This window comes from Azolla caroliniana, unplaced genomic scaffold (genome assembly GCF_043228905.1).
Source record: "Azolla caroliniana isolate FFs.n. ecotype wild unplaced genomic scaffold, voAzoCaro1.0.p SCAF_2, whole genome shotgun sequence".
In the NCBI taxonomy this organism is placed as follows: domain Eukaryota; kingdom Viridiplantae; phylum Streptophyta; class Polypodiopsida; order Salviniales; family Salviniaceae; genus Azolla; species Azolla caroliniana.
Window position 1 is genome coordinate 8,195,646 of NW_028230437.1, and position 27,335 is coordinate 8,222,980.

Sequence of the window (27,335 nt, forward strand, 5' to 3'; positions counted from 1 at the left end):
TGTTCCCACCTCGAGGACTCCCTGCCTCGGAGAATAGTAGACCTACGCCCCCACCACAGTCCACGAAACGGTGATTAGCGGAACTCGTAACAACGGAATGTGAGGAAGAACCAAACCCCTCCACCACCAACCCAGAACCGACGCAGACAGAGTAGCAGGACAACCGCGTCAAGACCAGAGAAGCGCCAACCACGACCGGCGAAGAGGAACAAGAGACCAACCGCGGTAGCCCTAGGCCTAAGCGTCGAAGTTTAGATTGGAAGGATGGTCACAGACTAGTAAAGGATATGGCCGCACCAATCGAAACTTCCACCCCCCTGGAACCCACGACCACATTGGAGATAATCCGCGAGCCACGACCAATCATTATGGCTTAGTCTCAACGTGGCAAAGGTGTGCTAACAACGGAAAGCGAAGTCCTGAAATATAAGGACATTCTGGATACGACCCATTAGTTCGGCGCACTATTGCAATTTGGGACGACATACGAACTCATGGAATTCTTGGCGACACGACAGATCAAGGTGTCCTAGAGAATGGTTGGAGAGCACGCTGAACAACAAATGATAGAGCGGGCGCTAACAAGAACGTCGGAAAGCAAAGATGAGGGCCCATTGGCCAAAGTGGGCAGGGAGCGTAATGCGAGGGTCTGCCGTGTGGGCATTGAATTACCTCCATTGAATACGGCCTTAGTAGAAGTGAACAAGGAGTTGGCAAAGGTCAGTCTAGGTGCTAAGGATATGGCTATTAAAAATAAAAATCTATGAAAGACAGTCAAGCTGACTCAGGACCAACTAAATAAGGCACAGGAATGCATTGCGCAATTAGAGAGCAATATGACTACTACGCATCAAAACCCCGAGCCTACCTCCAATGAGGACGAATTGAGGACTTTTACGGGAAAAGGTCGAAGCTCAAACTGCAATAGCCGCAAAAGCGAAAAAGGCTACATAGTTAGACGAGACGGAGATTGACCGCCTCCATGCGGAACTCCGCCAGTCCTTTGATAGAAAGGCGGACATCCAAGCAAAAGGGCACAAGGTGGCGAAGATGATTTAGGACAAGCTCGATGCCGAAATAGCAGCACATGACTGAACGAAGGAAGAGAGGGACAAGCTTCATGAAGAAGGAATAGAAAAGGACAACCTCATTATGGCGTTACGAGAAGCGGCTCGTAAAAAACACGATTGGTATGACGAACAGATCGAGAAAGAGCGTCAACTCAGTCGAGGTGTCGAGATTCGCCTCAACAACGAGATGGGCCGGCTGGAGCAGCTCTATGACAAGGAGTCAAAAATATGGGAACAATTGAAGACGCAATACGAAGAAGTAACGATGGCCAACAAGCGGAAAATAGACAACCTCAAGAAGGATCTGGAGGACTTATAGGCCCGCACGACTTGGAGTACGGATCGTATACGCACCCTCGTCCAAATAAAGCAGGAACGGTTTACGACGTAACTACAAGTAGCCTTGGACAAAGGCTGGACCAGATGGGCAAAACAAGCGGCCGAACTCCACACCTATCGAGCGGACTGGGAAAATCGGCGCAAAGAAGGTAAAGGCTTCTATAAGCTAAATGAAGAGAGCATTTCCGCAGTACGAGAAGATCTCGCGTGGGATTATCAAATGCTAGCCGATCAACATTCTGAGGAACTCACGTAGTTGCTGGAAGATTTCGGGGAAAGTCAAGAAGATACCTTCCGCCATCTGATGGAGATCAGCAGTGAGCATCAGAGGGCGGAGGAATTGAAAAAAGTGGAAGCTATTATGGTACTAGACAATGACCTTGCTGAGCGCAATGAGCCTCAACCTGATGCAAATGACACGCATGAGGTAACAACTACACCGATCAACCCCATGGACGATACGGGCGGAGAAGAGCCGCGCCCGGACGCCTGCCCACGCCAAGAAGAGCCATTGCCGGAGCCACAAGGAAATGTCCCAGGCGGCGTACCAGTCGAGGCCACCACAACAACGCCGCGTGAAGAAGTCGACGCAGAGACCGACGTGCTAGCCGAGTAGAACAACGGAGCACCTACTCACATCACGCCGCCTCTAGTAAATGACAAACGATCAGAGCTGAACATCCTCGACATTTTGGATGATGAATAGAAAGAGGATGGGTTCGACGTGCCACGACACTGTCCCACAGGCGTGACAAGTGTTGTTCGTCGGAATTGTAACTATCAGCCATAATGCATTGTAAATAGATTAGTGTATTAGGGGCGTTAAAGTAATGCATGTAACGGTTCATGCAGGAAGCGTAATTGATCAAAAGCCCTATGTATATGAAGGGTGAAAGAACACTGTAAACAGTTAGCGTATTTTTGAGAGCACCGTTTAATATAGTTTCTGTTTTCTCTGATCTTGGTATTCTGTCTATCAGTCTCTTGTCTCTCATCCTCCATTCTCTATACACGACTGTGTAACAGTAAGCATAGGGTAAGTGCGTGTTGCGTATCCACGTACAATCGGAGGCTCGGTTGTAGCCGTCTCCCTTATGCCTTTTGACCCACTCTACTGCGTAAAGTCCTTACGGTTCACGCACTACGCATTCCTATTCGCATGCAGCATGATCACCTTGAAACCTACTCCGAAGGACTGAGGGCGGGCAGTGTTCCTAACCGGTAACAATTTACGGGGGAGATAACCCCTTACCATTGTATGTAGAAAGAGTAGTCCTTTTACGGGGGAGTTTGTTGGCATAAAAGGCCGACTCCTTCCACTTTGTAACCGTAGTGTGAACACGTCCTCTAGTTAGGGCTTGAGTATATAAGCTCAACCCTATCATTGTAATGATAATCTTCGTATCTTGAGTCTTGGAGTGTAAGAGTTACAGAGAGAAAAAGAAATAATAGAGCTTCCATTAGAACTTCAAACTGTGTCTACGCTTCTGTTTCTTCTTCATATGTCATACTTTCTATGTTGTTTTCTAAGCATAATTCAACAGGTTCTCATACACACTTCTGCCTATCTGTTCGCATACTTGTCCACATAAAATTGCTTAATTTTGTGGGAGGTGGAATTTGGATTTGTATTCAAACTATTCAACATAACACCATTGAACCATACTAACAAGGTTAACAACGAAATGTTTTACACGCCAATCTAAGCACTGTAGTGTTTCATGAAAAAGAGAAAATTTGACGGACATCAAGATGGAACCCGCACCTTTGAATTTTGTAAAATCCGGTGATGCTCCTATCGGTGACGCTCATGACATGGCGAAGGTGGTAAAAGTGGAAGATTTTCCCTGACGAAGAGAAGGTACAACTTTCTTTCATCCGTAGGTTGTTTGGACCTATGCTTTGTGCCTAAGCTCGTAGGACCTAGAACAATTACTTTTAGTGCTAGTGAGAGTTAAACAATAGTTCGATGAGTGCCTCTTTACTACTCTAATGCAATAGAGAGGAAGGGAGAAGGAGAAAGAATTGAGATGACACAATAAACATAACAATCGACTTTGATGACAAACACATGACATTGAACCATAACTATATGGTGTCAAGCCTAGGTTCTAGTTACGTGCATAGCTATAACTGGTCATGAGATAGGTTTTCCCTAGTTCTCCCTAGTTCTCCCTAATCTTATAATAACGATGTGCATGTTAATTATGAAAGGAACGTCGATATGAATTGCAATATTCAAGTCTACAATGTGGGATAACTATCAAGTGTGTTATCACTTGACCACTTCACGTAAAGTAGTCATGTATGAACACACTACGCGTATAGGGTTTCTTCCTATATAAGAAGGCTAGCTACCTTCTTATCAAGGGGACTTAACTTATGTTGAGGTTATTACATTGTGGCTCTGGTTCTTGTTAAGTAAGCATGTGCGATCCTTGCAACCCAAGGTACAACTCGCACAAACCCTTGATGGTATCGGACATCAAGGAGGTTGGGGTCCGTCTCATGCCATTACTAGGGGATGGTCGGGTGGTTTGGAATCCCACTTTCAACTCTTTGGTCTATAATTCCGTATGTTTTGCTTAATTAATTATTTAGACTCTAACAATCCCCCCCCTACACGTACACCTACATTTTCCTCATTCAATAACTCACTTTTCATTTTCCCCCTCAAAAACAAAGAGTTCTAGGATCATGCAATGGTCATTTGATAGGACATTGGATTCGAACCCATGCTTCTAAGTGATTGGCAGTTTCTGTTGAGCCACTCTTGCGAGGAACGTGATCAAATTCTTGGATTAGAAATCTAATCGAAACATTTGACACAAAAGTATTCCTAATTGGAAGGAGAGTGGAATTTGAACCCACACTTTTGAGTGATCAACCCTTCCTTGTTGAGCCACTCCCACAAGGATTGTCACGAAATTTCCAACTCGGAAATCCATGCACTAGATGCAAAGCTACATAAAAAATTGTGGTACCTTCGTCGGAGCTAGGGAGCTTATAATCATCACTCTGTCCCTCAATTAGATCCAAGGACCCCAAAATCATCCATAGGTTCCTTAATCAAACCTAGAGACCTCATCTTCATCCCCTTACTGCTAAAGTATAACACATACACATACACATTTCCATTACATACACAATCACAAATGGGCACACATATAAACACAAACATGAGTGCCCTCATATACATGTAGGTACATATATGCATGTAGACACACATATACATTACATACATTACACATGAATACATGCATACACACACAAACATGAATGCACTAGTATACATATACACACATATATACACGTAGACACACATACAGATTACCCATGAACACATGCGCGCGCGCACACACACACACACACACACACATTCACAAAAATGTGCTCTTTGACAAACATATCAACAAACACACGTATATAAGCACAAGGGAATACATGTATACAAACAAACTCAAACAGAGACACATGCACACACACACACAAACTTCTACACATAAAAACAAATATCGACACATATGCACATCCCTTCACATACACAATTCTCTTCAAGCACACACATACACATACATGTACATTCACAGAAATGTGTTCCTGTGCGATCATATCAACAAAAACCTGTACATAAGCACGTAAAGATCACTCTTTCAAACCACCTACATGTTACACACATTTGCATGTGCACACACAAGAGTTAGACATTTCCATGAGAACATGCACATCCATGCAAATTTGGGCATGTGCACACACCTAACTATCTAAAAAAACAATTACAAAATCCTTTCTTGTGCAAACTCCAATCAAAGGTTCATCAACAGTATGATTACGTCCCAACTTGCACAATCGCCAAATACAAACATAATGCTCACACACATAGTGCATGTTCACAAGGGTTCCATATAGGCCGGGACAAATAATTCCATGTACATGTTGATGCTTGGCTTTTGTGGTTGGTGTAGTTTTCACTCAACCACGTGGTGATTAGCTAGATTTCCATATATATTTCCTAGTTATTAGCTCAACCTAGTTGAATGCAATTATTCTGCAATGGAAAGAGAAGCAATAGAAATTTGAACATTATCTACTTGCGTATTATTTCGTTTCTGCATGAACCACCAGGCATTACTATGCTTTCTTAATAAAACATACTCAACTGATAGAATATCTTGTTGGATCATAACTCTTTTTAAGTTTCACATGGAAAGGAAAGATCACATATTTGTACACAAGTTTTTTCTAAGCTTGATAATGGCAAAAAAACCCATAGGAAAGATGGCAAAGCATAGGATGCAACCCTCTTCATCAAAGATGTCATACACGAGTGGGCCTCTACCATCGTTCAAGAATTTAAAAAAGGGCTATCATATTTACAATAACTTAATAAGGGAAAAGCTCACTCACTACTAAAATGGGACAAAGCTTTATTGATGATACAATTCACAATGTGATAATAGCAGTAAGCGAATAAGCACATTGCAAGAGCAACAATGAACATTTTATTGTTGAAGTCTCCTTGAGAGAGATACCCATGTCAGGATATGATGGCCAACACTCTTGAAAGCCAAACCATTAGTAGGTCCAACAATGTGATGAGCATCAACAACATAAACACCCCTTTAAAGCATATTAAATTACCGATGCTAATTGATATCCCTTGGCAACCATTAGAAGAATGGGGGATCGACTACGTACACCCAATTAGTCCAGATTCGAAACCAAAAACACAATATAGTCACCATGCACAAAGTAGGTTGAGGCCCAAGCATGCGTAAGAGGTGACGGTAGAGTTACAACTCCTTGTCGATATGAAAACATGGTTGTCGGTTTACTGGGAGCTCCCTAGAATTAGTGAACCACCGAGGATTGCACTTTCATGATAAAATCTTGGTGACATACACCGGGAAAATACACCCAAGGCCTGCAATGGTGTCAAACGGGAGAGTTCAAGTAAGATCCTCTCCAATATATGTACTCATTAAAGTAGTTGGTGTGTCCAAGCCTAATGATATAGCATGTCAAAGGTTATCTCCCATGGCCACTCAAAAGGCTCTATCTAGCGGGTATGTATGGCCTTGGGTCTTCCACACTCCACACGGACACAAGAGAGCAGATGGAATCACCCTCTGCACAACCATGGCAGCGGGATGCACTAGTGGAGGCCACATGCTACTGGCAGCTCAAAGACTAGAAGACCTCCTCAATGGTCCAACAATGTCAAAGCTCAATCTAGATACCTTACCTTGGCTAAATGGAGGCCTCTCCAATGAAGTATCCTTCTTCAGATGGAATTGTCTCAAGGTTTGGTAATGCATATCCTTTGTTCATTGAAAAGAGAATACCTTAGTGGCCATATTAAAAATGGAATATAGGTTGTATGTGAAGCCAGAGCATACTGGGTTTGTTCATATGAGTATTAAAAATGGAATGTAGGTTGTATGCAAAGCTAGGGCATACTGGGTTTGTTCATATGAGTAAATCAGTGATTTGAGTCCCCCTGGGATGCCGAATCTTATAGCCTTATTAGTACATAATGTTCCATCTGAAAAACAATGCTTCATTGAATTTCAACCACCTACAATGGTAATAATAATGAAGCCTCCATTTAGCTGAGGTACCTTTGTTCATTGAAAAGAGAACACCTTCGCGGCTATATCAAAAATGGAATGTAGGTTATATGAGGGCCAAGGCATGCCGGTTTTCAGGTTTGTACGAGTAAAGCAGTGATTTGAGTCTGCCTGGGTTGTCAAATCTTATAGCCTTGTAATTCTTTTTGAGATCAGTACATAATGCTAGGTCCCTTAAAACTTGATTTAACTCTATCATATACATCCATAAGGCAAAGCAATACAATTGAAGATGAGAAAACCCAATATCTCAGCCCACACCACGGAAAGAAAATAGTTGGAAGATTATCATGCATGACAGGAGATGGAAGGAAACAAGCCAAGTTATGAATTGTGAGATGAACATGTCATCGTTAGCATTAGGACAATAGAAGTAGTACTGGCACTCTGATAGTTTATGCTCAGTGGAACTTCGAAATTTGATGATCAATGCGACATCCCCAAAGTACCACTTCAAGTGCATCGTCATCTATCAATCAATACAATCGGTATATATCATAAAAAATAATAGTCATCTGACACTGTACCAAGACCCAAAATAAGAAAGTACCACTTCGTCTCCATGGTTTTTGGTGAAGTATCATTGCACTTCACAAATCTAAGGGGAACCTCTCTAGATTCTACACTCAATACAACCAAGAACAATACAACTATGGTTGCTTCTGCTTAGGGTATATGTCAAAATTTTATTTAAGAGAAAAAAAACATTTTACAACTTTGCAGCTAGTTTTTATGATGCTAGAGAGCTACAAATCAATAGAGTATTTAAGCATTTCGTTAAGAATAACTTTCACTTCATATGGCATGCAATAGTAATGCCACAATGCAACCAAGTAATGCACCAGCAACTACCTGCCAATGAAAATAAAAGTGACTATCTAGAGTTAACTTGAGAATTCTCAAAACCTTTCAAGCATTACCAGAACAACCTTATGCAGTGCAAAAATTTTCTACTGTAGCGGGATGTTCTATTCAATTTTCAAAATTTAGGAGTATTTTATCTAAAAGCCTGTATGCAATGTCCAAACATTCAGAAATATAATCGTATCAAATTCATAGTGTCGCCATACACTTTCAGTATAAGGCAAAATTAGTTCACCTGTGCTGGTGTGTGACCAAGTGGTTCGCGAAGAGGCCTGGAATCTGCTAAACGATGCTCTGGTGGTAGTTCAATTACAATCTGATTTAGGATCTACATAAAAACACATTCTCACAATCATTTTTTATCGGAAAATCTGAAGGCAAAAAAACTTATAACCCATACAAAAATCATATAGTATTTTTAATGTATGTCTAAGCATCTTTTTGATTCCATATATAAATCATATCTCGAACTTCTCTTGCTTATACAACGTCTGTTTTTAGACTTAATATGTCCCAAACACGTCTAGGAAGTAAAAGAAAAACAATTCCCTGAACATTTGATCTTCATGTGTACTTTCCTCAAATAGACATTTGTAGTTGCATGTTTTGTTTTTATTTCGTAAACATGTCTAGAAGGATATGGCATGCCAAGATATAATTACCTTTTTTTCATGGGAGGGAGGGTAAGCTAGGTGCACAAGAAAAGTATATCGTCATAGTCGCTATTTCTGCTTAAACATTTGGAAAATTAAGAGTTCTACAGTGTAATGCTGTACATTGATTTTCATGATCAGTTTGAGCATCTGAATTAAAACAATTAGCGGATCATCTTCATGATCTGAGTGCAAGTCTGAAGATCATCGTCTTCATCACAGTCACTCACGAAATAGATTCAACACATGATAAAGACCAGTTAGAAGAAACAAGGAGAATGGTGAACTCATTGAAATATTTATCAGTATGTGCCAAATACAAATAGGTTGTCATTACCTGAGCTTGTTTTCCTGCTTGTAGTCTTACTCCAGATGCGTCATACATCACCTGGTAAATTAGATATTGGATCCACAGTTTGACAAAATTGAGTATTCAACAAAACCGAAAAAAAGAGGAAAAACAGAAAAGCACCCTAACTCTTTAAATATTTATCAGAATACAACTCCTTCAGTTTTTACAGCTTACTAAATTACCCCTCTATAGCACATTCTATTACCAAGGGTATGCATTGTAGCTTAAAGCACATAGGGGGAATTACAATAAATATCCAGAAAAGTTAGATATAGCTGATGTATTGCACTAGAAAAAACAAGGGGAAAGAACCCAAAATACCCTGTATTTTTTCTTTAGTCCCCCCCAACCCAAAAGAAAAAATGCCAGTGTTTCATCATTTACCCAAACGCCATTGGTCATCTCAGAAATATTCTAGACGTTTTCCCCAAAATACCAAGTGTCCATTATGGACTAGTTTGAAAATTAATTGATGAGCGTACCACACTTGCTAGAACTAATGCGATAGCAAAAAGGGATCCACCCAGACCATCACTCAATCCTATGGCTGCCGCAAGGCCCATGACAGTTGCTGAGTGAGAGGATGGCATCCCCCCAGAGCCAATAAGCCTTTTTGCTTCCCACCGCTTCTCTGTTAACCTAGAATAAATATAAATGATACCCATGTGATTCAATAGCCTCCTCAAACATAAACAATATCCAGGAGATACTTCTATATTCATAGGTGCTATTGCGAAAAGTAAGAAAATTTACAGTCGCGGAAGAACTGGAATCGTGTACATTTTTTTATTTCAAGAAATTAGAACATGGTTACTTGATGAATATTTGTTAATATTCAGATATGCTTTTACTAGGTGCCAAGAGAGAAACTCCAATCAAGTGCGCATTGATTTCAACTATTACATCAACAGATTGAATTCAAGTCGTGAGAGTTAAAACTGTTCTGAGGAAACGGCTAGACAAAGCGTTTAAATTTCAATAGTATAAGAGTCATACTGAGAAATATTGGTATGTGTGACTGTCCATCCACTTAATTCGCACTTAACTATTTCAGGTTCTTGTGGAAAATTAAAAAATTCAACAACAACATGCAGTGCATCTTTGAGGGATACCACTTTAATAACTCTACATCTCTGAAATGGTTTGGTGCCTAAATATTACTGCCATCTCTTATAGGTGAAGTGGAAGCAAAATAAAATAAATCATTTCTTTGACGAAATATATGCTCTAAACTTTTAGATCTATAACTTGAGACTTGCAAAACAATTACGACTGAAGATTGTTATTATCTTACTTCTGAAGCCAATTATTTACTCCTTTCTTTAGGGACAGTACTACTACATAACAGATCTTGCAATTGACAAAGGTAACTAGCTCCATGGACATCTATGGTATACTGCACTAGGCTTTCATAGAATTAACTGTCCAGTACTTTATGATTGCTTTGAAATGACAGAACCCCCAAGCTTTTGTGTGATATCGCTCTGAAGCAATTTTCTTTTGGTCTCAAATGCTAGTAATAACACACTAAGGCAATTTTGGCTTGGTTGCAAGAAACTTCCTATGGTTATAAAGTCCTCAAGCATCTAAAGTTTGACAGAAATGCGTTGAAGACATAGACCCAGGATGACATTACACTGAAAATAAAAATATATATGCTGGAGATCAATATATGGAACTCAAGTGATTCAGTCTAATCCATGCCAGATCAAACATGAGGACTATATCACATTAAATCTATCCATAAGTAACATTTTATATACAGAACAGATATTTCAACAAAAAACAGAGCTCATGTCTATAATAAAATCACAGGAAACAAGCCTAATGTAGTGAAGCTGATTCTCTGCAGATCACATTCTTCATGACAGACTATATTATATATAAGTATGTGCAAGCACAACTTTTTGGATACAGACAATAGGTCAGCTATTACTCCTGATGTTTGATGCAAACACAGAACATATGCCTATATTACATACAAATTTATCACATTTTGTATACAGGAGAATAGCTATTTAACACTTTGAAAGGAAAACAAAACGAAAGATATGGAGTGGATAATAAAGCAATGGCATTCCAGATCTTTTCCATATGAGTATATTACGTGGAAAATTTATGCACAGGTAGGATTTTGAAAGCAGACGAACCTATTTGACACTCGGAAACACACAGACAAAAAGTAATGCCAATTAATTTCAGATCACCATTTGAATATGATGACACCATTGCGAATGTCAATTTGTATACAGAAGAGCAGCTATTTAGCACTTGAAAGAATAACAAACGGATAGATATGAAGCAAGAGAAGTACCGAGTAGTGAGAACCTTCAGAAACTGAGCGAGCATGAATGCGACCAGGGCGGCCTTGAGAGGCTGATTCGAGAACAAAGATACAGAGGGGTGAAGGGGGGATGAATTGTTAGAAGAAGAAAAAGAATCCATCGTTTCTTCTGCTTATATTCCCGTTTCCTTTCCGTTACTCTAGTTTCTTCCTTAATTCGTCTTGATTCTTCTCCTTCACCTCCTCCTTGCTTGTCTCTCGTCAGCTCTTCTTGCTTCTGTCTTTTCTTGATGATAATATCCTCTTCCTTATTCCTTATTTCTAGCTTCCCCTTCCTAATTTCTGATATGCGTCTCTTCCTGGTCTCTTCAACCACTCCTACCTGCTTCTTTATTACCTGCCTCCTCCTCCTCCTCCTCCTCCTCTTTTTTTCTTCTTCTTCTTCTTCTTCTTCTGATGCAGCCTTGTTGCTTCAGTTACTTCCTTTGCTTGCTCTTCTTTTCCGAATTCTCTTCCCTTCTGTTTAGTATTTCCCCTTCGTCCCTTGTGTGCTGTCTTCTCCTGTTCCTGATCCTGCTCCTTCTTTCCTCGTTTCGTCTGTGTGATTCGTGAAGACACACGCACAGAGAAAGAGAGAGAGAGAGAGAGAGAGAGAGAGAGAGGCAGGGGGAGGAATTCTGCTGCAGGGGAAGTGGTGTCGGGAAATGGCGACCAAGAAGAAGAAGAAGAAGAAGCAGAAGAAGAAGAAGAAGAAGAAGAAGGAAAATCTTACGATGTAATTTACAGATACAAACATAACATGATACACATAAAAAAATAAGACACCCTCTTTTCACAACACACATCTCAACACATTATAAACAAATACATATACATATGTACATATCCAATACAATACATACACTCTTTCTCTTTCTCTTGCAAACTCTTTGTGATTCATGGATCATTCAATGATGAGCACAACAACACATTTGAGAGGAGTGGCAACTCGGAGTTGCCCCCCCCCCCCCCCCCCCCCCGGTTGTGACACCTCCGATGCCATCCGTCTGGACCCCCCTGCCCACCCATTCCGATGCTCCATGGCTTTCGCCTGCCATCTGGCCGCCCATACCAGCTTCTAGTTGCAGAACCACCCCGCGAGGCAACCCCCCCTTTCCCCATGGGCCACGCCGAAACTGGAACCCTTCCTATCGCCAACATCCCGAATATCCTTGCCATCCCTTTAATCCTCTTGGCTTTCGGAAGCATTTTCGTAGGATACTTGGCCATCCGTAGCCAGAACGGACATGGCTCCCATTCATGTATACCCAAGGCATCACACGTGTGGAGGCTTATTACGTTCACCCCGGAACCTCCATCGATTACTGTGCCGGGAAGTTCGTGCCCTTTGACAATAGCTGTAATCACCGGACTATTAGTGTCCACCACCGTCGGTCCCTCCTCCAGATTCGAGAAGAGGACTGGTGCCGGTGGGGCTATACCGTCTGTCATGCCCGTTTTTAGTCCTTCCGTAAATCGCGGCAGGAGCTGCAAGAGTCTTCCTAATGGCAACGTGATCTGACATTCTTGCAGTGCTTGCCATGTCTCGTTTTCTGGGTGGCTACCGCCGGCACTCCCTATGGTGTTCGCCTTTTGCCGTTCCGCGTCCGCGACGTTCCTTTCATTGGCTTCCTTCACCCATTCCGTCGCCTGTTTTCGTATGGCCTCTTGTGTTTCCCACTCTTTGGCCATGCCTTTCGACCGTGTGGTTACTTGCTGTACATCCGCCACTTCCGGAACCACCATATTAACTGCTGGTCGTTTATCGTAGCTCTTTGCCGGGCATTGGTTATTGTAGTGGCCTTCCTGCCTGCAGTAATAGCAGTACTCTTTACGGGTATTGCTGGATTCAGCATTGCTGGTATCCGGATTCGGTCCCGTAGTGAGTGGTGCGTTCTGTGCCGGTTGGCTCCTTGGGGTTCCATGTTCCGGGTCCCTAGTGTGACCACCTTTCTTGAAATTACGTTTCTTATTATTCTTATTTTTATTTCAGTAGTCCGGTCGTGGTGGATCGTAAAATCGGCCGTAGTCCTCCTGGTGCCTTCGGTAACCAGGGGAATGGTCTCTGTCGTATTGCTCGTGTCGTCTGTTGGACTCCCGATAACGGTCCGATCGCTCATACCGGTCGTAGTTATCATGCCGATTCCCGTACCGGCCATCATTCTCTTGTCTGTCTCCGTACCGGACATCCTGTGCCGGTCGGTACCGGTTCATTCTTTGCCAACGATCGTCATCTTCGTCTCGACTGCTTCTTGGCTCGATCCGTCGGACGGGTGGTGCTTGTCGGTTTAGCAGGTTATACTCGCACCGGTCCGTTGTATGACTCTTGGATTGACAAATCACACACTGGGTTCGCATGGTGCACTCCACTGCCGAGTGTCCGGCATTCAAGCAGATTGTGCATTGAATTGCCTGCCGGAACCGGAGATCTTCATCTGTGGGTAACGCCCGTTGTAGTGCTACTTAGACTGCTTAGACTGCTTCCGTCGTCCTGGTCGCGAGTTTGTTGTAACCGAAGAGATTCCTCCGCGACTCTCCGGATCTCGTTGGAGAACGAACGATCCGAGCGAATTTCGTGCGCTGCTTGCTGGAAAGTCTCACGCCGTCTTTGCCGTTCGGCGAGACGTCGAGCTCGGTCTGTAACCAGGTCGTGCGTTGGTCTCGTCATCCATTAAGCCGTCGTTCGCTGCGAGAGAGCAGGAATTGTGGTCGCCAAAACTGTGTTATTCTCTGACCGGACAAGGCCTAACACAAGGTGTCACGGAGACACTTCACCAAAGGGTGATTACGGCATAGGATTAAGATTCAACAATTACACTGACTTACGTAGGTTACACGATTAGATCGCTTTTGTTAATTACACGCGTAAGATATAACAGTAAGTACAGAACGGAAATCAACACAGAAGTATAAACACCATATGCTCTATTAATTATCCGCTGCGATTACAATGGGGTCCGGGCCTTTAAATAGGTTTCCGGCCCGTAGTACAAAACGGTGCCTATCGCACCTATTCGGGATCCGTCCGGATTTGGAACGGCATACCGTTTCCAGTCCGTCCGTCCATACTAGGCTTATTTACAACCATCCTTCATTAATTCCTTCACTCCGTATTTTGGACTCCTTGACGATAGTTGCACACCTTGGGAGGTACCAAAGGATTTAGAACTAGACACATTGTCGTACCCATATCCGTGATACAATGAGGAAGCCGATGAGGAGGCGCATGTCCGAACTTTCCTCACCACGTGGCAAGCTAACCACATGTCACAACGATTGGCCATGGCCGATGTGGAAACATCCATAATCACCGAGTTCAGATTGTTGCGAGATGGACAAGCATCAAATTGGTACTCCCAACACGACTTGGGAGAGTTTCAGTTATTCAGTTTTTTCATGATGGGTCCCAAAGCGGGAACTAGATTTTTCACAAAACTCAATCGAGTAGGTAATTGATCATGTCTTAACGATGGATAACTATAACACGCCTTGCCAAAAGATGAAGAAATCCGGTTTTGGCAAGCGGTGAAGTGCACAACATGTTTGAATCTGGGTCTCTCGGCGATTGAGTGCACACTAAGAACGCATTGCCCCATCTGCCACTCCCACGCACACACATTGGAACAGTGTGAATACAACCTACTTGTAAAAGAATGGCATGTGGAAGCTTGTAGACAAACCGGCTCAGTTAGATTACAATAATAAAACAGAGAATGAGGATTTAATGGAAGCTTAGAATACACAGTACACGGGAGTGGGAGAGATAGAGAGAGCAGAAAGCATAAACTATATTAAAAAATGATAACATTCTGTACATACAATGTGCTTAGTGAGCACTTTTATGCAAGTCCTTATACGGACTGACAGAAGTACTCACAAGTACTTCAATGCTCATACGAGCGACTGACACTGACTCCAAGGAATCTACCTATGTACTAGGCTAGATTCGTAGGCCTCTAACGGCCTACCGGTTACAATCTGATCCATCTTTACAATCCGGATATGGTTGAGCTTGTTCGCTCAACACTCCCCCTCAAGCTCAACTTGAGGTCGGATCGCGGTGTCTGTGTTTGTGGTAGTTGGTCCTCTCCTCCAGCTCCCCCTGGCGTCCTCTCGCCTTGCTTGCGTTCCTCGATCCGTCTGGTCCCGCGCACCTCGACCTTCTCGGTCGGCTTGTCTGCTCATAAGGCCCATCTCAACTCCTTTGCTATTATGACTTCGGCGCTTCTTGACTCGTTGGTTCCTCCATGTTGGTGTCAACTTCAGTTGCGTCCTTGTCCGTTTGTCCTTCAGTTGATCTGGCTCCACCGAACCGAACTCCTCTTCAAAATCGGTTGCCTCCGATTTGTTCCAGCTCTTGTCCGAATTGGCAATCTCCAATTCGTCATCAAGTTTTCAGACCCTTTACCACATCGAACCACGTCCGGGTCTTGGCCTTCCGGTTGGCTCCATCCTTCTTGACTTTGCCGTCATCACAGCTTATTCCAAATTTATCGGATGTGCCGACTTCTTCAGTCGACTCGGCTTCCTTTTTCTTCTTCTTGTCTCCCCCTATCTCTCCGCCTCTTTGTCTAGTGCCATCACCTATTTTCCCAGTTTCCGTTCCGGTTCTCCCCCTCAAGCGTGGCATGTTGAGATGCTGAAGACCAAGTATCTCCGAAAAATGTTGCAACTTGTCTAGGCCGAGAGGTTTGGTGAAGATGTCGGCAACTTGTAGTAGCCGCCGAAGCCAAATGGCTTCATAGGTCGCAATGATAGCTCCTCTGTATTCAGCCTTAGTGCTCGATAGAGCCACTGTCAACTACTTCTTGTTGCTCCATACAATAGTCACGCTCCTGAGAGAAAACATAAAACCGGATGTTGACCGACGATCCGACGCATCACCGGCCCAGTCGGCATCAGTATAACCAACTAATTGTTTGGTTATACCATGCTAGTACAACAGTCCCTGATCCTTCGTGCCACTCACGTATCGCAGTAGTTGATGCGCGCATTGAAGGTGCTCAACAGTCGGTCACTGCATGTATTGACTAATCACCCCGATGGGATGGCTGATGTCGAGTCGCGTGATAGTCGGATATATCAAGCTTTTGACAATTTTTTGGAACCGTTTCTCATTGTAGTCTAGTCCAAAGTTGGGATGTAGCTTCAAATTCTAGTGAAGGGTCGTTGAGATGGGTCGGCAATCAGTCATGCTGAACTTGAACAACATATTCAGAATGGAAAAAGAAAGTGGTAACTGATGGTGCAGAGCCGAAGAAATTTCCAAACAAAAAGGGCACCTCAGAAATCGCGACAAGTGAGGAGGAGTTGTTGTTGATTTGTGAGAAGAATGAAGTGAACCTTGTCAGGGATGAAACGACGTGTGGTTGATTCCGAAGCGTCGTTCCATTTGACTCCCAACTGGAAATGTTTCTCATCGTACACAACCAATGATCACGGATATGTAAAGGTGGGAAATGAAGGAGCATGCCAAATCATCAATATTGGAGATGTGTGTATGTTAATGTAAACCGAGTGCAAATTGGTGTTAAAGGATGTATGACACATTCAGGAGGTTAGATTGAATCTAATATCAACCGATCGACTGGATGATGAAGGCTACACGGATAGCTTCCAGAACGACACTCTAAAGTTTTGCAAGGGAATCCTGATTGTGTCCTGATCATGGAAGACAAACACATTGTATATGATGCATGCTTGATTATGTTGGGAGGAAGTAAATGTGGCAGTTGGTGCAACCGGTGAGTTGTGGCACAAGAGGCTATGCCACATGCGTGAGAAAGGGATGTGGAATCCTGTCGAGGATAACCTCATTCCGGAGATGAAGAATGTGCATCTTGACAAATGCACCAATTTCTTGGACAACAAGCAGAACAAAACCTCCTTCCAATCTAGACCCCTGATGAAAAAGAAAGCACCGTTAGAACTCGTGCATACGGATGTATGCTATGTGGATATGAAGTCACATGTTGGCTCACAATACTTGGTGACATTCATTGATGACCATTGCCAAAAACTGTGGGCTTCGATATTGAAGACGAAGGACCAAGTACTATCCGTCTTCAAGGAGTTCCAAGAGAGGGCAGAAAGAGAGACCGGCCGGAAGCTAAAAGTTGTTTGAGTAGATAACGGAGGTGAATACTGAGGGTAGTTCGAGGAGTACTACCAGTCTAAGGGAATCCAACTCAAATACATTGTGCCGAAGAGGCCAAAGTTGAATAGGCTAACCGATAGAATGAACTGAACCATTATGGAGAGAGTCTGAAGCATGCTTTGTTGAGAAACATGTCCCTCTGGATGGGAAGACGACAAGTCGAATCGATCTGGTCCGCAGGAAAGAACCGAGTGAAGATCAAGGTGGGACGGATTGGATGGATCCGAAGCTAGACTAGATCCGGAAGGCATTCGGCCGACCCCAGAGATGAATCCGGGAAAGGAGATACTTGTAAATATGTTCTAATACTCCTATTGAGGCTATATTTGTAAATATCCCTAAAGTTATATTAGTATAAATATAACTAGGGCAAAAACATTAGGTGCATGTTGTTGAACAAAGTTAGTTGTAACCGACGTATAGTGGAGAGAGAGAGAGAGAGAGAGAGAGAGAGAGAGAGTCACGAACACACCAAGTGCGGACTAAGACGAAGCACGGATGATGAGGCTACGACGGAGCGATGACAGAATGACACAAGAGCATAAAGATAGAAATGAAGATTAAGGAGAGAAGATGGGCAAAACGAGAATACTAGATTGATATGTCCATGATTGGCGAGGAAGATAGGAAATGAAGCGATGTTCATGATGGTACGGTGACGATGGTAACTCTAGAAGCAAGGGCGATGACGGAGATGGGTGATGCTTCTAGTTGGAAGGTGAATAAACTGTCACGGGAAGGCCACATGGTCGCTCACTCGTTCCTGTTCTATTTCTCGGTGAGGACAACATGGTTGCTCACGCCCGTTGGTGTTCGTGTTCCAACTCTCAGCGAGGACCGTTCCAGTTCCCGGCAAGGACCCCACATGGTTACTCATGCCCCTTGGTGTTCATGCTCCCCGTGAGTGTTATTCTCTGACCGGACAAGGCCTAACACAAGGTGTCACGGAGACACTTCACCAAAGGGTGATTACGGCATAGGATTAAGATTCAACAATTACACCGACTTACGTAGGTTACACGATTAGATCGCTTTTGTTAATTACACACGTAAGATATAACAGTAAGTACATAACGGAAATCAACACAGAAGTATAAACACCATATGCTCTATTAATTATCCGCTGCGATTACAATGGGGTTCGGGCCTTTAAATAGGTTTCCGGCCCGTAGTACAAAACGGTGCCTATCGCACCTATTCGGGATCCGTCCGGATCTGGAACGGCATACCGTTTCCAGTCCGTCCGTCCATACTAGGCTTATTTACAACCATCCTTCATTAATTCCTTCACTCCGTATTTTGGACTCCTTGCTGGCCGGTAACACATGGCACGCCCGTGGGACAGTACCTTGTACGTCGAACCCTTCTCGGCCCCTTCATTGTTCACCCAGATTGTCCAAAATACTTTGTTCCAGAGTTTCCACTTGTTCTTCTGGTTGTGGTTGTTGCGGCTGTGCTTGCTGCTGCTGCTGTGGTTGCGGTTGGGACTGAGGCTGCTCCGGCTGCTCTATAGGCGGCTGCTCCGTTTGTTTCTCTGACTCCGGCATCCCCGTTTGACTGCTTCCGGTCCGGTCTCCTTCCAGTAACGGTTCCTCATCACTGAGGTTGACCGTAACCGGTTCTCGTGCTTTCTCTTCCCGGATCCGGGACCTCTCGTAGCTTTCAAACTGGATCTGCGCCTCCAGCCTGTCGTCGTCCAGCTGAGCTACAAGTTGCCGGACTTGCCCTAGTTGGTCCTCTGCCAAGGCTTGAAAGTCTTCGGCCAGCTCATCTCTTATGCCGGTGAAGTCTTCGGAAGTCAGCATATAGCAATCATCTCCCTCCTTCCGCCGGTTCTCCACGTCGGCCCGGAGCAATTGGAGTTCCGCTGCGTTCGTGGCCCACTTGGTCCACCATTTGACGGAACCGTTGTCAATCAAGCTCTTGGTCTGGTTCAACCAGGCCCGCATGATATCCTGGATGTGACTTGCTCCCATTTGCGCTCTACTTTCCACAACTTGTCGTTCCTCCTTCAACTGCTTGATGAGATTAGCCGTATCCTCCGCCTGCTCTGTGTAGCGCGTCAGCTGCCCTTGATATGTTGTTTGCAGCCTCTGCAGTACCTCCGCCGCTCTTTCTTTTTCCGCCTGCTGTTGCCTGAGGAGCTCTGTCCGAACCTTCTCCGCCTCTTCCAACCGTCTTCTGGTTTCCGCTTGTTCATTAGCGTATGCCGTTGCGGTCCGATCAACTGCTTGCCGGAGCTCATCCGTCCGTTCCTTGTGCTCCGTTTGCAACCGTTTATACTCCCGGTGCAAGTGCTCAAATTCCTCCGTTTTTTGTTTGAGCTTGCCGTTGATCTGGCGATGGTTCCGGTCCTCCCGGTCCTTTAGCTGCCGGAGTTCCTCTTTCAGGCGCTCTATTTCTGTTTCGGCGTTTCTCCGGAGCCTGTCCTTCTCTTGCAGCATTTTCTCCTTCTCCTCCTTGAGCCTGTCGTACGCTTGGTGGCCTTTTCGTAAGCTCTCCTCGGCCCGGCGTAGATTCTCAGCAGTCTTTTTGAGTTCTGCCTCCGCTGTCGTCTTCAATTCTCTTTCGCGGCTCCTCAGCGCTTCTTGGGCAGCTAGCTCATCCTTTAAGTCCGCAAGCTCTTGGGCTTGTGCCGCATTTCTCTCCGGAACGGTTTCCGTTGCCGGGGTCTGATTGCTATGTACAGGTTGATCTGACGCTTTATTCTGTACATTGCCCGGAGTCACCGGTGCTTGGACTTGTGTTGTCAAAGCCAATTGAGCCATTTCCCTTGTGACCCTGTCCAAGTCTTGTTCAAGGCTCCGGATTCTGGACCGGGCCGTCTCTAGATCTACGGTTGTGACGAGCAACTGTTCGTGGTGCGCTCTCTCCTCCGCCTCTATGTACTCGACCACTCCGGCGATCTGCTCGCCTACCCACCGTAGCCACATGCTACTGGTGCCTTGCTGCTGTACTGGTCGGGTCGGCTCGTTCACTGTGGAATTGTCTGGCCTGAGTGCCTGTATCTGTCGTTCTGGTTCTACTTCTTGGCCGCCGTGTGTGCTGGCTGGGCTCGCCGGCTGTTGAGTTCCAGTTCTCGCCGTCTCTGGAGCCGTTGGAATGACTTCTGGTATAGAAGTCGACAAGGCCGGTTCTATACGCACCGGTTCTGGTTCCTCCCTTGTGGTTTGCTCAGGTTGAGTTGGGGGCGTTTCTTCCTTTTGCGGGTCCGAACGCTCCCCCGCTGTCCCGGCGGTCCTACTTCTTGACCGTCGTTGGAGGTGCTCTACTGGCTCCTCCGTTTCCTCTTCCTGGGTAGCGGCATGTATCTGTGCTGTCAAGGGTTCCGGTTCCTTCTTCCCGGTCGCCGTATGGTTATCTTAACGGGTCGGACCGGTGACACCTCCTCCGGGTCTGGGAGCCGTTTCTTCCCTTTCGTCGCCTTCGACGCCAGCAGCTGCTGTCGTTTGGACGCGGGTTTCGAGGTGCTTCCTTCCGATAATCTTGGCCGCTTCTTTGGCTTAACGGTCTCGACCGGCGGCACGAGCAATGTTATCCACTGCACTACGGCATGCCACAGCTTCCGGCCCTCCTTGCCGTCCTTTCCTCGTACCGTGTCGATTGCCGCGCACAAACCGTCTGCGATCAACACCGGCCAATCCACCTTGATCCCTTCATAGGTGGCTATGATCATCCCTGCCCGATTTTTTGGCATGACAGGGGGTCGGGGGTACACGTGGCCGTACTCATGGAGCACTCGAGCTATCTCCCTGAATAGCGGATCTTCGCCGCCCTGCGTTCGATAGCCTTTGCCGGCTACAGAGTACTCACCGAAATATCGGATGAGTTGCTCCGAGGTTGGGTTATCAATCTGAAAAATACCTCCCTCCGGAAGGCCTGTTAGCGCACGGATCGCTTCCTCGGTGATGACTTCTTTGTCGAGCTCCTTGATGACCTGGTCGGCTTCTTTGTGCGGTGGTGCCTCCATGATGGTCAAGAACCCATCCAGTCCGTGTTGCCTGAGCCATTTCCTGGCCGCTTCCGACAGCGTTTGTGGTTCCATGTCTGCTTCGAGGTCGAGGAAAGATGGCGAGGTAGAGTGGTGATGAGAGTGAGAGCGAGAGAGAGAGCGTTCCGAACGTGGGGGTTCTCTGAGTGCAGGTTCGCGTTTGCTAAGCTTCCACTGCCTTGGTGCTTCTGTGCTTCTTGGCTCGCGAAAAAAAAAGGTCTCCATGCGTTCTTCTTTTTCTCTGTGCGTCTTGGCGCCTTTTTCGAGCATGCGCACGTCGTGTACCAATTTAGTATTAAGCAATGTGGCGGCTCTTAAATGCCCACTACGTACCTTTTCGCTCCTTGCTTTCACGTCCGTTCATACCTCGATTTTTAATGATTTTTTTTTTTTTTTTTTAAATGACGGTATGTGATCTTACACATCCGTAGGTCCCTTCGGACCCTTACCGTTTTCCTTGCGGGTTGCCGTGTCTTCCTTCGCCTCTGCTACGGGTTCCCCGTTGTCTTTTTCTTCCATCCGTACCGTTCCCGGTATAGTGCCGGTGGGCTGCATAAACGGGTTCTTTGGCATCGGTCCTTTATAGGGCTTTAATCTAAATCCGTTGACCCACTTGCCTAGCACTTCACCGGCAAGTGTCCCTAACTGATAGGACCCGTTGTATTCCCGTGTCAGCCAATACGGGCCTGTCCATCTAAACCGGAGTTTACCCGGCATCTTGCCCATCTTCGTTTGGAATACTAGCACCGGCTTTCCGATTTCGAACATCTTTTCATTACCTTTCCAGTGACGGTCAACGAACGCTTTCCGTCGTCGTTGCTCCAGTTCCATGTGTAGGATGCTGGGCAGCCGTTGCTCCTCCAGTTCGCATAGTGCTGCTAGCCGCATTTCTTCCGACTCCTTTTCATTCAGCCGTTCCCGTAGTTGGATCCGTAAGCTTGGTACCTGAAATTCCACCGGCATGACCGCCTCTAAGCCGAACGCTAACCGGAACGGCGTTGTCCGGATACTTGTTTTGTATGCCGTTCGGTACGCCCATAGCGCGCTATGGAGCTTTGTATCCCAGTCCGTCCGGTTTTCATTGACGATTTTGCGGAGAATGTTCTGGAGCGTTTTGTTGGTTGACTCTGCTAACCCGTTCGCTTGTGGGTAGTACGGTGTGCTCCGTTTATGGACCACGGCATAGAACGTTGTTAAGCTTTCAACTACCTGGCCGAGGAAGTGCCCTCCTTGGTCGCTGATTAATTCAATCGGACATCCATATCGGCACCAAATGTTCTCGTACAGGAATTTTGCTGTGGATGACGCGGTATTGTCTCTCAAGGCCTTAGCCTCCACCCATTTAGTGCAATAATCTGTTGCCACGATGACATAACGATTACCTGTTCTCATTGCCGGTGGCTTGAACGGTCCGACAAAATCCAACCCCCACTTCTGGAATGGCTCTAGTGGAAGTACCGGTTGGTGTGGCATCCGTGCTTGCTCCGTAGGCTGGCCCATTCGTTGGCATAGGTCACATTCCTTAGCATACTTGACGGCGTTTTTTAACGTCGTGGGCCACCATAAGCCGCTCTGCCATACTTTCCTTGCCGTCGCTTCCCCGACATAGTGTCCTCTGGCAACCCCACAGTGTGCTTCCCGTAAGATTACTTGTTTCTCGTCACTACGGACTGCCTGTCTCCATATTCCATCTGCTCCTTTGTGGTAGAGAGTGTCCCGTAACAGACAGAAATTGCGGCTCTGCACCGCCAGTCGTTTCCTCTCGTCCCGGTTCATTTCCTCCGGTGGCAGGCCCGTGCTTAGGAACTGGTGCATGTTTGTCAGCCACCTATCTTCTGATGCCACCGTGTCGTCCGCTGCCGTTTCCGGGGTGATACAGAATAACTCTACGTCCGGGAATTCATCCGATACTCCGTCGCCTGATTCTCCGGAATCTAACCGGCTCAGGTAGTCTGCTACGGCATGCTGGATACCGGGCCGGTGGAAGATCTCGAATTCGAACTCCTGCAACAGCAAGGTCCAACGGGCCAACTTACCGGTCAGGGATGCCTTGGACACTAAGTACAGGAGCGCCGAGTGATCCACATGAAAGGAGAACTTCCTTCCCAATAGGTAATGACGAAACTTTGTGACACTGTAGATCATGCCCAGGGCCTCCCGTTCCGTCATCGAATAGTTCTTCTCCGCTTGGGACAGCTTCCGGCTGGCGTAATATACCGGCCGGTACCATTTAGGCTCCGTAAGTTGCATTAAGGCGCTGCCGATAGCGATGTTGGAAGCGTCAACGAACACATGAAATTCCTTGCTCCAATCCGGAGGCTGCACGACGGGTGCTTGCGACAAAAGTACCTTCAGGGCATTGTATGCCTTATCCTCCGTATCCGTCCATTGGAATGGTGTCCGATGTACCGCGGTGTGTAATGGTGTAGCCAAGTCAGCCAAGTGACGGAGCATCCGGCTGTGCCACCGGATCTGTCCTAAGAATCGGCTTAGTGCTTTGGCCGTTTTCGGCGCCGGTGCCCCTAGTATCGCGTTTACTTTGTCCGGGTCGACCGCAATGCCCTCCTTACTTACAATGTGTCCCAGTAAGATTCCACTTGAAACCCCAAAGATGCATTTTGCTGGGTTTAAGCTTAGCCGGTATAACCTACACTTTTCAAGGCATAACCGTAGGTGCTGCAAATGGTCTTTTCCCCGACTATAGACTGCAAAATCATCCAGGAAAACCTGCATGAAGGCAGGAATGTATTCGCCGAAGATCTCCATGATGATTCGCTGGAAAGTTGCTGGTGCCGTTTTTAGGCCGAACATCATTACTTCGGCCACGAACACCCCCCATTCGGTGACGAACGTTGTCTTCTCCTGGTCGTCAGGGTGCATCCGGATTTGATTGTATCCGCTGAACCCGTCTAAAAAACTATAAACTTCATGGCCGGCGACGGCATCCAGTACTCCATCCGTGAACGGAAGAGGGAATGCATCCGTAATTGTGGCTGCATTTAGTTTCCTGTAATCTACACACACGCGGATTTTACCGTTCTTCTTTGGGACGACGACGATGGGGCTCAGCCACGTCGCTTTCTTTACCGGCCGGATGAAGCCCACTCTTAGGAGTTTGTCGATTTCCTCCTTCACTTTGGCGGCGTAGTTGGGGTTCATTCGGTAACGTCTTTGCGCCACTGGTTTCGCGTCCTTGCCTAAGTGGATCTGATGCTGATATAATTGAGGGTCCAACCCTCACATGTCTTCGTATGACCAGGCGAATACGTCGCGAAACTCCGTGAGAAGTTTGATCATCGCCGCTTTATCTTCCGGCTTCATTTCTTTGGCGATGTGTACCGGCTTTGATTTGTCCTTGCTTCCTAGGTTCACTTCGTCGAGCTGGGATGTTTTTACCCGTTGGGAAACGGCCATTTCCCATTCCAACGCTTCCTGTGCTTGCCGTAATTCCCGAATCGAATCTTTGTCTGGTTCGGCCTCGGTTTCGTCCCGCTGCGGCAAGTATGGCGCTACGGCTTCAGCTACGTCAATCTCGAAGAGTGGTACGATCTTCGGGTGTTCCTCCAAGTACTGGGCTTCTTCGTCGTCTGCCAACCCTTCAAGCATGTTCACGCATTCCGCATATAGCGGTGTGCATTCCTTACCGTTGCTCGTCCGTGGTTGTGTCGGTACCCGGACCTTGGCTTTTCCGCGCCGGAAGGTAATCATATTTTTCCGCCAATTTTGCTTGATGTGTGTTGTTTTAAACCATGGTCTGCCCAGCAATAGTGGGTACGCGCCTTGCGCCTGTAGCTACAGCACTACGGCCGAGATGTGAAATGTGTGACCTCCTATGGTGACTTCCAATTTCCGTATTAAGCCCGTCGGCCGTACAGAGCTCGTATCCGCCATCCGTAGCCAGAACGGACATGGCTCCCATTCATGTATACCCAAGGCATCACACGTGTGGAGGCTTATTACGTTCACCCCGGAACCTCCATCGATTACTGTGCCGGGAAGTTCGTGCCCTTTGACAATAGCTGTAATCACCGGACTACTAGTGTCCACCACCGTCGGTCCCTCCTCCAGATTCGAGAAGAGGACTGGTGCCGGTGGGGCTATACCGTCTGTCATGCCCGTTTTTAGTCCTTCCGTAAATCGCGGCAGGAGCTGCAAGAGTCTTCCTAATGGCAACGTGATCTGACATTCTTGCAGTGCTTGCCATGTCTCGTTTTCTGGGTGGCTACCGCCGGCACTCCCTATGGTGTTCGCCTTTTGCCGTTCCGCGTCCGCGACGTTCCTTTCATTGGCTTCCTTCACCCATTCCGTCGCCTGTTTTCGTATGGCCTCTTGTGTTTCCCACTCTTTGGCCATGCCTTTCGACCGTGTGGTTACTTGCTGTACATCCGCCACTTCCGGAACCACCATATTAACTGCTGGTCGTTTATCGTAGCTCTTTGCCGGGCATTGGTTATTGTAGTGGCCTTCCTGCCTGCAGTAATAGCAGTACTCTTTACGGGTATTGCTGGATTCAGCATTGCTGGTATCCGGATTCGGTCCCGTAGTGAGTGGTGCGTTCTGTGCCGGTTGGCTCCTTGGGGTTCCATGTTCCGGGTCCCTAGTGTGACCACCTTTCTTGAAATTACGTTTCTTATTATTCTTATTTTTATTTCAGTAGTCCGGTCGTGGTGGATCGTAAAATCGGCCGTAGTCCTCCTGGTGCCTTCGGTAACCAGGGGAATGGTCTCTGTCGTATTGCTCGTGTCGTCTGTTGGACTCCCGATAACGGTCCGATCGCTCATACCGGTCGTAGTTATCATGCCGATTCCCGTACCGGCCATCATTCTCTTGTCTGTCTCCGTACCGGACATCCTGTGCCGGTCGGTACCGGTTCATTCTTTGCCAACGATCGTCATCTTCGTCTCGACTGCTTCTTGGCTCGATCCGTCGGACGGGTGGTGCTTGTCGGTTTAGCAGGTTATACTCGCACCGGTCCGTTGTATGACTCTTGGATTGACAAATCACACACTGGGTTCGCATGGTGCACTCCACTGCCGAGTGTCCGGCATTCAAGCAGATTGTGCATTGAATTGCCTGCCGGAACCGGAGATCTTCATCTGTGGGTAACGCCCGTTGTAGTGCTACTTAGACTGCTTAGACTGCTTCCGTCGTCCTGGTCGCGAGTTTGTTGTAACCGAAGAGATTCCTCCGCGACTCTCCGGATCTCGTTGGAGAACGAACGATCCGAGCGAATTTCGTGCGCTGCTTGCTGGAAAGTCTCACGCCGTCTTTGCCGTTCGGCGAGACGTCGAGCTCGGTCTGTAACCAGGTCGTGCGTTGGTCTCGTCATCCATTAAGCCGTCGTTCGCTGCGAGAGAGCAGGAATTGTGGTCGCCAAAACTGTGTTATTCTCTGACCGGACAAGGCCTAACACAAGGTGTCACGGAGACACTTCACCAAAGGGTGATTACGGCATAGGATTAAGATTCAACAATTACACTGACTTACGTAGGTTACACGATTAGATCGCTTTTGTTAATTACACGCGTAAGATATAACAGTAAGTACAGAACGGAAATCAACACAGAAGTATAAACACCATATGCTCTATTAATTATCCGCTGCGATTACAATGGGGTCCGGGCCTTTAAATAGGTTTCCGGCCCGTAGTACAAAACGGTGCCTATCGCACCTATTCGGGATCCGTCCGGATTTGGAACGGCATACCGTTTCCAGTCCGTCCGTCCATACTAGGCTTATTTACAACCATCCTTCATTAATTCCTTCACTCCGTATTTTGGACTCCTTGACGATAGTTGCACACCTTGGGAGGTACCAAAGGATTTAGAACTAGACACATTGTCGTACCCATATCCGTGATACAATGAGGAAGCCGATGAGGAGGCGCATGTCCGAACTTTCCTCACCACGTGGCAAGCTAACCACATGTCACAACGATTGGCCATGGCCGATGTGG

General features: G+C 46.2%; 1 protein-coding gene across 1 annotated transcript; it reads right to left on the reverse strand.

Moving 5' to 3' along the window:
• Positions 1–7,705: 7,705 nt before the first annotated feature.
• On the reverse strand, positions 7,706–11,477 carry LOC147867290 (uncharacterized). The gene is made up of 5 exons (XM_087315086.1): positions 11,223–11,477; positions 9,391–9,547; positions 8,894–8,944; positions 8,139–8,231; positions 7,706–7,891 (listed from the first exon to the last, which is right to left on the reverse strand). Exons 1-5 carry the CDS (start codon positions 11,351–11,353, stop codon positions 7,835–7,837), a joined length of 489 nt encoding a protein of 162 aa, XP_087171212.1. The 5' UTR covers positions 11,354–11,477; the 3' UTR covers positions 7,706–7,834.
• Positions 11,478–27,335: the final 15,858 nt, after the last annotated feature.

Coding starts and splice junctions, on each gene's coding strand:
- LOC147867290 (XM_087315086.1), bottom strand. CDS start 11,353: ATGGATTCTTTTTCTTCTTCTAACAATTCATCCCCCCTTCACCCCTCT. Junction 8,945..9,390: donor CATTAGTTCTAGCAAGTGTG/GTACGCTCATCA, acceptor CTAATTTACCAG/GTGATGTATGACGCATCTGG. Junction 8,232..8,893: donor AAGCAGGAAAACAAGCTCAG/GTAATGACAACC, acceptor GTTTTTATGTAG/ATCCTAAATCAGATTGTAAT.